Source organism: Schistocerca americana, chromosome 4 (assembly GCF_021461395.2).
Source record: "Schistocerca americana isolate TAMUIC-IGC-003095 chromosome 4, iqSchAmer2.1, whole genome shotgun sequence".
In the NCBI taxonomy this organism is placed as follows: domain Eukaryota; kingdom Metazoa; phylum Arthropoda; class Insecta; order Orthoptera; family Acrididae; genus Schistocerca; species Schistocerca americana.
Window position 1 is genome coordinate 226120007 of NC_060122.1, and position 13183 is coordinate 226133189.

Here is a 13183-nt window from a genome sequence, read left to right on the forward strand (position 1 = left end):
GGGATATGAAAGCATGGCGCGGAGGCAATCACTGAAGCAAAGGCACTTTTCATTGTGGCAATATCGTTCACAAAATTATAATGGCCAACTTTTTTCTCTGAATGCACCAAGACATTTTATTGAATTGGATCTAGCTAGGGAGAAATGACCATTGTGATAAATCAAGAGAAATCATAGCTTGCATGGAAAGATTTAGGTGCTTATGTTTTCTATGTGTTCAGACTAGTTTACAAGAAAACACTGTGTTGTGCCACTTGTTACATGACATGAGTTGCTCACAAGTGGTTTTGTACATGGCAGTAGTCACAGCATCACCACTGTACATCTCAGTTTTGTCCTTTTGTGAATGCCACAGTCATGTCTAAAATGAAAGTTTTGGCAGCTGCACAAGTTGCTGCAGAGTTAATGCATGTTTGTGTGAAACTGCTGCATAAGAAAAGAAATAGGAAACATGTTTGGGTTCACGACTGTGTAAAGAAAAGACATCAGCTCAGATGCTCAGCAACCCGGCTGAAGGAAATGGTAGTGGAAGACTCTAGAATTTATTTTAATCAACTCAGAATGACACCAGAACAATTTATATTTCTTCTAAACGGAGTTAATAATATATTGCGGAAGTAAGACACTGTAATTGGATTTCATGCGGTACAGTCCAGAATTCTCGGCCTACTAGAAGATTTAGTTTTACTTGGTAATGACTCTCATTTCGATTAACACCATATTTAATTAAATCTTTGTCATGGCATGGTCCACCGAGTTGACAAAGTTGTCAGGGCTACAAGTGCGACTCACAATACAGTGCCCCAATAATATGCACAAGTACAGCTAATAGACCAGTAGCGTGTTGATAATGGAGTTTATCAGCCAGCAACATGGAGAAGCAAAAATGCTGGGGGAGGAGAGGAGGTTGGGGGAGGGGGGGGGGGGGGGGGGGGGGGGGGGGGGGACCGCATTTAGTAGAGAATGGTGTGCAAATTACCTTCTTGCAGATGGATATGTACAGTGGTAAGATTTTGAAGTTCAAAATGTACTACAATGTACTAAATTTGTGAATGGGAAGCACTGCTCTGACATTTTAAATAAATGAATACTGAATAAAGAGCACAGCTTTTCAGATTTGGGTAGCCTTTCCCCTATCAACAATTTTCCTTTTCTTTAAGAAGTAATTGGCCAACTCAAACCATGAGACTTCAGTTGGCCAGCGCAAACTGTGTGACTTTAGTTTTGTAGTCATAAGGTGTTCCATAGCCAGATATTTTGCTTGCCTGTATTTTTCTTAATTAGTCTGCATGTGTATTCTTAACTGAATGAATTTTGTTCTGAAGCTCAGATATTGCCAACCTATCCTTGTTCAGATTACATACGACCAGCTCCAGTGCAACAACATGTTGCTAATTGTTTTTGTGGTCAACATCATTAAAATCCCAGAAACATCTATTCATAGCATAGATATCCAAAAAGCAAACAATTTTCTCCATTCTCCACTTCATATTCCAATTTGTTTACTCTCTACCGACACACCTAACCACACTACTCATGCAGTTAGTATCACTGAATTTGGAACAGTCCAAAATCATTTAGTTTCACCAACAAATCACTCAATCACCTGCCGCACTTGGCATGTAGCACAGTTCCATGGAACGTAGTGTCGTCGTGTAAACTAGGCTTTATTAGAGAGTGGAACAGTTGAACGATAATCTGAACGTGGTTCTATGAACACTATGTCAAATGCTTCAGTGTGAAATGTGGAGTAATCTTGTATATGTAAGTAAGAACCTGAAAAGAAAGCCATATGTTACATACACCGATGAGCCCAAACTTTATGACCACTGCCTATCACGAGAAAGAATGCCATCTGGTGGCATTATAGGCTCACGACTTGGTAAGGTAAGTATTTCAGTGAATTAGGGATGAATGAGGAATCATTCTAGTGACAGTATGAGCCGCAAAGGGGTGAAATCCACTGACATAAGTGACTTTGACAAAGGGTGGCTCGTTAGGGACAAACACCTGGAAAACGAGCATCTTGGAAAGGCAGATTTGGTCAGCATTCATTTGCTACTGCCATGAGCATCTATGGAAAAAGGTTGAAGCATGGTGAACCCATGAGTAGGCGACTAGGTGTTGGGTGTCCATGCCTCATCACAGAACACGAATGTGGAGGCCTGCTCTGTAAAGCAGGATACACGGTGATCTGTAGCAGGTGTGATTACAGAATACAATGCTAGAGCATGCCCAAGTGCTTCTGAGCACACTACTCAATGCACATTGCAGAATATGGCGTTATGCACCATATGAACCTAATTGATCTCAATGTTGACCAATGATGTTACCAATTACTATTACAGTTGGCCATAGGATCATCAAGATTAGACCGTGGATCAATGGAAACTAGCTGCCTGGTCAAATGAATCACGTTACTTGTGACAAGAGACCAATGGATATCCCATCATCTAGGTGAATGGCTGCTCGAAACACGCACTGTGCCAGAAACAAGCTGGTGGGGCCAAGACTATTCTATGGGAGGCATTAACCTGTGCTCTGGTGGGACCTCAAGTCATAATTGAAGGCACTATGACAGCTGTGAGCTATGTGAATATTGTCTGTCCATGTCATAAGGCTACATTCATGCTACAGTGGTTTAAGGAGCATGATAGCGAACTTCTGTTGATGTCTTGGCCACCAAAATCACCTGATCTGACCCTGATGGTACACATGTGGGATGCTATTGCGACCTGTGCACCGACATCTACTGCCACATGCCTCCAGAGCTACCATGGACTTGTTGAATTCATGCAATGCAGAAACACTGCTGTATTATGCTCCATAGGTGAAGCAACACACAATTAAGCAGCTGGTTACAATAATTTTCCTCATCAGTGTCTAAGCTGTGTAACTTTTGCAGTCTGTGTAGTATCAAATTTTTGAGATGAAAATGTCAAACAGTATATTTACTTTTCCCCGTTATGTTCACTAATATCTTTTAGTATAATATTCTGGGTTTACTTGTCATTGGAGGAAAAAGTGTTGTTGTACGACGACATGTAATAATGATAATTTCCGGTGTTGACTCTACAGTGCCCTATAAAGAAAGCAGAGTTACTAAACATAGTTTTCTGAAATTCCTTCACAAAAGAAGATGAAGTAAATATTCCACAATTTGAATTGAGAACAACTGCCAACTTGTGTAACTTAGAAGTACATATTCTCAGTGTAGCGACGCAGCTTAAAAGACTTACAAAGGTCAAGGCTTCTAGTCCAGACTGTATGCCAATCAGATTCCTTTCAGAGTATGCCAATAAAATAGCTCCATACTTAGCAATTGTATGCAACTGCTTGCTTCATGAAAGATCCATACCCAAAGACTGGAAAGTTTCACAAGTCACACCGATACCAAAGAAAGCAAAGAGCAGTAATATGCTGAATTACAGGCCCATATCACTACTAATAATTTGCAGCAGAATTTTTGAACATATACTGTGCTCAAACATTATGAATCACCTCAAAGAAAACTATTTATTGACAAATAGCCAACACGGATTCAGAAAATATCATTCTAGTGAAACACAACTAGCTCTTTATTCTCACAAAGTAAAAAGTGCCATGGACAGGGAATCTCAAATTGATTCCATGTTTTTAGATTTCCAGAATGCTTCTGATACTATTCTTCACAAACGATTTCTAATTAAATTGAGTGCCTAAGGAATATTGTCTCAGCTGTGTGACCGGAGTCAAGATTTCCTGTCCGAGAGGTCACAGTTCATAATAACTGATGGAAAGTCATTGAGAGAAACAGAAGTAATATTTGGCGTTCCCCCAGGAAGTGTCATAGGCCCTGTGATGTTCCTGATCTAAGTAAACAATTTAGGAGACAATCTGAGCAGTCCTCTTACATTGTTTGCAGAGGATGATGTCATTTACCATCATGTAAAGTAATCAGATAATCAAAACAAATTGCAAAATGATTTAGGCAAGATATCTGTATGGGGCAAAAGGTGGCAACTGGCTCTAAATCATGAAAAGTGTGCACTAAAAAAATAATCTGCTAAATTTCAGTTAGGGAAAGCAAACCATAGACTATGATTTACTGGCACAACACATAGAAAATATGCTTATCTGTATGGTATAGAATACGCATCAGATAGGATTGATGGAGGATATCGAAAAAGTTCACAGAAGGGCAGCTCATTTTGTATTATCACAAAGTAAGGGAGAGAGCGCCACAGGTATGATACACAATCTGGGGTGGCAGTCATTAAAACAGTGGCATGTTTTGCTGCAGCAGGACTTCCTCACAAAATTTCAATAACCAACTTGCTCCTCAGAGTATGAGAATACTTTGCTGGCACCCACCTACATAGGGAGAAATGATCATCATAATAATGTAAGAGAAAACAGTGTGCACCGAAAAACGTGTGTGTTAATTTCTCCTGCACACTTTTTCAGAATGGAAGACCAGAGAAATAACTTTAAGGTGGTTCGAAGAACCCTCTGCCAGGCACATAATTGTGAATTGCAGAATAACCATGTAGATGTAGATGTAAATACAACGTCTAGTAGACAGGTCTTTATACATCCGGGCATACTGACAATATCCTCACAGTATATTTACTCCCTTACAAAGTTTGTTGTCAATGAACAATTGCAGTTTGGAAATGACACTAATATTCACGAATATAACCATAAGGGGAGACATGACATACGTTATCTGTCATCCTGCCTTAGCATGGCAGAATGGCAGAGAGAGGATTGAGGTATTCAGCAGTAAAAATCATTAACAATCTGCCCAGTGACACAAATGATTTAACAGAAAGTAAAATTAACTTCAAACAAACCCTTGTACACTGTAGAAAAACTCTGGATATGTAATAGCGTGGTGTGTGTGTGTGTGTGTGTGTGTGTGTGTGTGTGTGTGTGCGCGCGCGCGGTTGGGGGGGGGGGGGGGGACGGAGGAGAATTATGTAAAATGGTCAAGATTTTGACATATCTTTTACCGAGAAATTGTGTTATAATAATAACTTCTTACACATTATAATGAGGGATCAAAATTGTGATCAATGGAACACACAGATAGCTAAATTAAACTAATAAAACACATTTTTGTGTGTTAACCATACCCTAATCAAATGGTTAGTAAATTAACATCGTGAGATGAATAAATCACATTTTCTGGAATATTATATATATTTCATATTATTGCATCCCAAAAGAAGGCTGGCAAGTGAGGACATTCTGGTTCCCATACCACTTATTCTAACTGTGTATTTGTTATAAAAGTCAAGATAGTTGCAGGTAGTACAAAAATTACTCTCTCATTGAAAACCGGACTATGAGTTTCTATTTATGTGGTAAATGGTAGACAAAGTCTTTGGCATCATACAGATCTTGTAAAGATAAATATGTCACCTAGATTGAGTGATCTTAAAGGAACATCTGTGTTATACAAGACTGAAAAGCTTGTATGGGTGTTTCAGGGTAGGTTGTATTGGGAAACAATTGATAAGAATAAATTTGATACGCTGCACTGTTTCCAATATAATTAGCATGGAAGTTGGCCAATCAGGTCTTTGCATGCACAAATTCAAATAGCGTGCCAACATCTTCTTCATTTGGTTTCCTCAAATCGAACAGTAGAATGATACAAACATTGGACACTGACCGGTAGCAAGGGTACAGCCTGAGAAAACAGTTCAGTAGTCTTGGGACCACCTTCTTCTTATGGGAACAACTGGTGTTAATGGTGTCAGCTTGTGTAGCAGAACTCCTTATTTGTGCAGCTGATTGTGTCGAAAGTGTTTGTTTAACCGTAAATTTACAAGGAAAGAGGTGCGAAAAGATAATGATGGAAGTAGGCATAACACATATTTCTCACAGATGTGATGAAGTGATAATTGTATTGTTCTCTTGTTCCTTTTGAGGAAACGAAATGAAGAACATGTCTGCCAACACCGTTGCTGACAAGCTGCTTGAATTTGAGTGCACAATGACTTGATTGGCTAATTTTAATACTAATTAAATAAAAAATGGTGCACATATCTTTTTTTTTTCCTTAACAGTTATTTCTCAGAATAATCTACCCTGCAACACCCTTATAAGATTTTTAAACTGTTTCTGACTACCTTTTATAAGCCACAATTCACTTCTTACACGATTTGCCCCATTTCTGGTACTTTATAGGGGACGTCAGTGGATATGTTCATGCAAGTTCTATTTGATGAATTTAAGAAATTTCAATTTTTTATCAAATTTAATGTCTTAGATTCCTGTTCTGCCTATGCATCAATGAGCACAACTCTTCTGCTCTTTATATATCTCACATTCTGCACCCAAGTCACATACATCTCTACATGTCCCTCCAACATTCTGAATATTGTACTAACTTTTAGTTTTGGGTCAGTAACCGTGTAACTAGATACTAGTGCACTATAACATTTGATGTGTTTATAATTTGTTCATCATTCTTTCTTAGAACAGAACCGCATTACAAAAATTACTCTAACATTCTGTGTACAAAACTGAATGTGTTCTGTTAATTCTGTTTACCTCCTTCAACAAGAAGTAATGGCAGTACTGAAATATGCACAACTATTGAACTAAAAATATTTTCATTGTCGATACAAAAGACACATTCAACAACTGATGCAAAACTTTTGAAAGCAACAACAACACTGGGCTATATTTTAAATTGCTTCAGTATTTACCTCTAATGGTGAACAAGGCTGTTCACAGTTGACCAGCTCTGCACTGTGGGTTACTAGCTTAGTACCAACTGCAACACGGCCTGCTTCTATTAAGTGACACATTTCCATATCAACAGTGCACCCAATGCTGTACCAACCATCAGTCAGTTCCAATTCATAGTTGCACATTTTCAAGCACTGTCTATTTCCTTCTTTTCCATTTTCTTCCTGTGCTTCTTCATGCTGCAAAGATGAATGCTGGTGAATTATATTCTACTATTATGTATGTTAAATAAAACAACTCCAAGCAATGGAAATCCTAGTAGGAATACCATAAAGAAGACACATTAGTTTCAGTCAGGCACCATTAAAAGACACATACAAAAAGCTTTAGGCTGCAGCCTACATCAATAAAACACACACACACCTGCCAACTACAGCAACTCGGGCCGGAATGGTATTTTAGTCTGAATTGCTGGAGGTGGCGGTCATGTGTGCATGAGGTGTGCGCCTCTGTTTTACTGATAAATAAAACAACTAGTTAGTTTGGATAGAGAAAGATATACAGTTGCTGGGCTGAAGTAGCATGCTAGAAAACCTGAGGAAATTTGCTCAATAACAGATGCCAGGAAATAAACTACATCTTTCATTTCTCTGAACCAATGGTAGAAAACTAAAACTTTTCCTTACAAATAGCATTCCCATGGAGGAAACTCAAATTATATATATCCAACATATATTATTATATAATTCTCTAATACACAAAATTCATAATTTAATAATCACAAATACGAACTTCAGCTTCAAAGAACTCATTTTCAAATATCATTAAATGGAATGACAATATCATGCTCACTGTATCAAAACATTAAAAATGGTAGCAGGGACCCAGGCAGCCAAACATTCCTATAATAACTCAAATTTCTACAGCATCAAAACAGAAAACACAAACACAGTAGGCTTAATTAATATGTTTTGACTAAGGTATTAAAGGCAAGAGTAGCAATAATCCCCAAGATCCTTGAAAAGATGAATGAAATAATTATTAGCATCAGCAGTGTTGAGAAACAGCTGAAATCGTTAAAATTGAACAAAGCTCCAGGGCTTGATGGAATCCCTGTCAGAGTCTATATGAATTTGTGCCTGAGTTAGCCCCTCTTCTAATTTCAATCTATCGTAGGCCCCTCAAACAAAGAACCATGCCCAGTTCTTGGAAAAAGGCACAGGTCACACCCATCTACAAAAAGGATAGTAGAAGTGATCCACAAAACCACTGTGCAATACCCTTGACATCGATTGGTTGTAGAATCTTAGAACATATTCTGAGCTAAAACCTAATGAAGTATCCTGAATAGAATGACCTCCTCGACACCAACCAGTATGGGCTTCGAAAACATCGATCATGTGAAACCTAACTTGCACTTTTCTCATATGACATACTGAAAGCTTTGAATCAAGCAATCAGGTAGATGCAGTACTTCTTGATTTCCAAAAAAGCATTTATATCAGTCTCATATCCACACTTATTGTCAAAAGTATGATCATATGATGAATCAAGTGAAATTCATGACTGGATTGAGGATTTTTTGGTAGGGAGGACACAGCATGTTATCTTGGATGGAGAGTCATCGTCAGACGTAGAAGTAATTTCGGGTGTGCCCCAGGGAAGTGTGTTGGGACCCTGGCTGTTCATGGTGAATGTCAACAAGCTTGCAGACAATATTAATAGCAAAATCCAGCTTTTTGCAGATGATGCAGTTGTCTTTAATGAAGTACTACCTGAAAGAAGCTCCATAAATATACAGTCAGATCTTGATAAGATTTGAACATGGTGCAAAGATTAGCAACTTGATCTACATGTTCAGAAATGTAAAAGGTTGCAGTTCACTGCAGGTTAAATGATAAATGTTTACTACATACCACTGTGTTGTAAGGGTGTTTATGAACAATTTGATACAAGACGCTTGTGGTCTATCAAACCTGGAAGCAACCTCAGGTTGGTCTCTAATGTTTTTGATGCCAATTTAAAGTGTGAAGTAGATGTACAAACTTCCCACTTCTTTTATACGAGGTGATTTACTTGAGATTCGCAGCCAATCTTCTTTGCTGGCTAGCTGGCTGCTGGAAAACTCTCTTGACTTCTTCTCCATTGAATGATGCTAGGTACAGAAATAGTTAAGCCTCTCTCTCTACTCGTGAAATAAATAGATACGTGAACTTTACTTTTCGTCAACCAACGGTATATTTGAACTCCATACAGAATAAAATTCTCACTTTCCTCATACATATACGACTTCACTTGCTCCATCCAATGTCAGAAACAAATTTAATTACATTTATAAAAGAGTTGGCTTAATAACCATGACTCTATTTCACATGAATCATAAAATAGGTCTTCCCTCTAACAAGGCTGGATTAAGAGTCTACAAAATTACTTTTTGAACTGTTCTTCTTTCATATAACAATAGTCAGTGATACAATAGGCACAGAGCTGCCTAAAAACTCCACGATTCATCCTCTAAAAGTCTATGGATTGACCAACAAGTACTTGTCAGTGTCATTCGACCATCACGTCTACTTTCTTCTCATGATTGACTTTAAGCCTGCACACACAAACATGTGATGCAGTGGGTAGGATTCTAACATCCCACACTTGTAGATAAGAAAGTTCTTAACTACATTCTTCAGAAAGTCCTATTTTGCAACTTTGTTACAAGAACTCACATTAAAGGATACATGAATTCAGAGCACACACATTTTAGAAATGAAAAATACACTGCTATTGGCCATACTTTCAGTCTAGAATATTGTGTGTGCAAGATGGTAGAAGGCCGAGTGGTTTTAGAATTTACACAGAAATACTCGAATCACTACAGGCCTACAAAAGTCACTTAAGCTTTAATGCACCTGCAGCATGCAAGATTTTTAACATGCTCTCACCCACTTATGACACTGGCTTCTTTGTGTGCTTACAAGCTGTATAATTAATATTTGTGTAAATGTTATCCCACAATTATGTGAATTTTGACAGCACAGAATTAACAATTACATCACTTTCTCTGGTTTTCTTACTACGAGGCAACTGTGATTGTAAGGGTTAAGTTTAGATCAAAGTGGAAAAACAATCTGAAGGCTTTTCCTTTCACTTCCCTCTCAGGAACAGTTAACTTACTAATGTTAACGAATGATGGTTGTGTAAGAGAGCGAGAGTATATTAAAAATCTTATGTAGCGCTGCTACGCTGTAACTTAAATGGCTTTTGTAGATCAATGTGGCTTAATAGACCACAAGTGTTTTATATCGAATTGTTCATCTCAGATGTCCTTACACCACTCTGGTACATAGTAAACAATTATCATTTACAATATGAATACCTATACTATCCCTTAATATTCAGTTTTGAAACTTTGTAAATAGGCTTTAAGGGATAATAGGTATCTATTTTCAAGTGCCTGACAATTCAACTTTTTCATCATTTCTGTGACACTGCCCTGTGAGACAAACAAACCTGTGATCTTTCACGCTGCAGTTGTTTGTATACATTAAATATCCTCTGTTAGTTTATTTGGTATGGATTCCACACACTTGAGCAATGTTAAAGGACAGTTTGCTTGAGCGTTTTGTAAGCAGTCTCCTCTGTAGGCTGATTATCTCAGCATCCTACCAATGAACTGAAGTCTGTTACTTTTTCCATCTGTAACTGAACTTATGTGACCATTCTATTCCATATCTCAACAAATTATTACTCCTAGGTATTCGGGTATTCGTGTGTGTGTTGTTTGGGGGCGGGCACGTATGTGACTGACTTCATTGTGGCTCATTGATATGGTAGGATATTATGTTTTTATGTTGTGTGAATTGCACACTTTTACATTTCTGACCGAGTTGCTAGTCTTTGAACTACTCTGAAATCTTATCAAGATTGAACTGAATATTCGTATAGATACCTGCATCATCTGCAAAAGTCTGCATAACTATTAATACTGTCTGCCAGTTTATTAATAAAGAATATAAACAACAACAGTCCCAACATACTTCCTTGGAGCACTCCTGATGTTACTTTTACTTCTGTCAATGATTATCCATTGAAGATAACACGCTGTGTCCTGCCTAACAAGCAATTATCAAGTCACTCATAATTTTTATCTTTTGCTACCCTATATAACTGTACTTTTGTTAATAAATGTTGGTGTGGTACCAAGTAAAATATTTTTCAGAAGTTAAGAAATATTGCATCACCCCGAGTTCCTTGACCTATGGCATCCAGGATGTCATGCAAGAAAAGCACGTGTTGGGTTTCACATGACAAGATGTTTTTGGAATCCATTCTGGTTGGCTGGCATGAAGGAGGTCATTCTATCTGAGATACTCCCTTACCTTTGAGATCAGAATATGTTCTTTGATTCTAAAACACATGCATGTCAATGATATAGAATGGCAGTTTTGTCAATCACTTATGTTCTCCTTCTTATAGACAAGGTGTGATCTGTCCTTTTTAAAGGCCCTGCAGTATATTATAAGAGTAAAATCAAACTCATGCATATAAAACAACTTTAAATGTCTAATTGCTTTGCAAATGTATTAATGTGTTAAATATTTGACTTCATGCATGTAAGCGACAAAAAGTTTAGGGAAGGTTCAAAATTTTGCTTAAAGTTTAATGGAAGTTGCTAAGTGTTCTCATTATAAAACACTGCATGAATATAGTCTAGGTAATTTGCACTCAATTTTAAGCAAAACCTAGTTTTTCATGTATCTCAATGTTTACAATATCGTATCTCCTGGACTGTGTGTCATATAATGATACAATTTTACAGATATGTTCAGTGATACACAGGGTGAGCACAAATTAAGTCCCTATTGAAAATTGCTTAATTTTTTTTAATACTTCAATAATTTTCATAAAACAAAAACATTTTGTGCCTTATTATTTACTACATTATACATCACTTATATCACTGCAGATATCAGTGACACGCCATGGCGCAATGTCTAACCCTGGGTGAGTAGGTTTAGCTGGCATCCCAGTACAAAATACGGTGATCTGTGGTTCAAGCACAGAAATGTTGGCGAAGTGCAGACAGACCTTGCGCCTCAGTAGATGCAAAGACCATAAGAAAATACCACTCGAAGCTAATGGACACAGATTTTATATCAGATGTTAAGAGAAGTGGTCGATCCCCAACATCCAGGATGGAGGAAACTGTGCAAGTGGTTCAGGGAATGTTCACTTGAAGTTCTTAGAGATCACAAAGACAGACAGTTGTGGAAGCAGTCTAAACTGACACACAATCCAAACTGTTCTGAAGAAACAGTTGAATTTTTGTCCATGGAAACCACATTACTGCCACGAATTACCAGTGGAAGACTGTGATCATAGGTTGATATGGGGTGATGATGCTTACTTGGTATGAAGACTGGGCTGTTATTCTTGGTAATGTTCTGTGGTCAGATGAAGTGGTGTTCCATAACAGGTGTTTCTTAACTGGCACTATTGTTGTTATTGGGTAACAGAGGATCTGAGAGTGGTTACTAAACATAGAGCCAATATCATCCAAAGGTCACAGAGTGATGCGGCATGGCATCCATGAAAGTTGTGGGTCCATATCTCATTCAGGACACAGTGAATGCAGAACGGAACATTTACAGGCTTGAAAATTATGTTCATGGTATTGTACCTAAATAGTACAATTACAATGACATAATCTTTATGCAAGATGGGGTCCTGCCTCTTTTCACATATTCTGACCGCTCATGGTTTGACATCCATGTTTAGGATGGTGGTTTGGACATGGCCCCCTTGAATGGCCAGCAAGGAATTCTCTAGGGATGGGTGAAAGAGGAAGTTCATCCAACAAAACCAAAAACTCCTGATGAGTTGGAGGAGCAAATTCGCCAAGTTCTTGGAAACATATCGCTCGCAGGATTATGTGCAGAAATATGATGCAAACATTCACATCCATTTACTGAGACTGGTGGATAATGGAGGAGCTTATGTCAAATTAAAGCAATGCATAACAATTCTACCACTGCAAGGAACAAAATGTTTTTTGTTTCATGAAAATTGGTTACATGTTATAAACATTATTAGTTTGGTACATAAGTTTGCATCTTTTGTGTTTTGCATGTTGGTACAGTGGTTGCTATGGGTTTATTTATTGACTGCAATTATTTATTTATAGTTCACTATTGATACTTGAGTTTGCATACTGTCATTTTGTAATACGAAAATAGTGAGTGAGGCGGTGGACATGAGAAGATGTAGTGTCCAGTGAAGAAACTGGAACATGTCCAACATATTCTTCTGTTTCAGTTAAACAGAGGGGTGGCAGCAGGTGAGGTAGACAGAAACACTAGTGCCATGTGTGAGATAATGCCGCTGGAGACGGCACAGCAAGAAAAGGGTTTTCTCATTTTAAGGAGGATCGTTTTGACATAAGTTACTCTTCACATTCACGAAGACCTTCGGGGTTTGATGAATATTGTTTAAACACATTAATTCA

General features: G+C 37.9%; 1 protein-coding gene across 1 annotated transcript in view; it reads right to left on the reverse strand.

Annotated features, from left to right (window-relative positions):
• Positions 1–13183, reverse strand: part of LOC124613364 (breast cancer type 2 susceptibility protein-like) — a 167236-nt gene that overhangs the window by 72530 nt on the left and 81523 nt on the right. The window contains exon 6 of the mRNA XM_047142063.1: positions 6702–6923. Coding sequence (XP_046998019.1) covers positions 6702–6923 — 222 coding nt within the window. The remainder of the gene's footprint in view (positions 1–6701; positions 6924–13183) is intronic.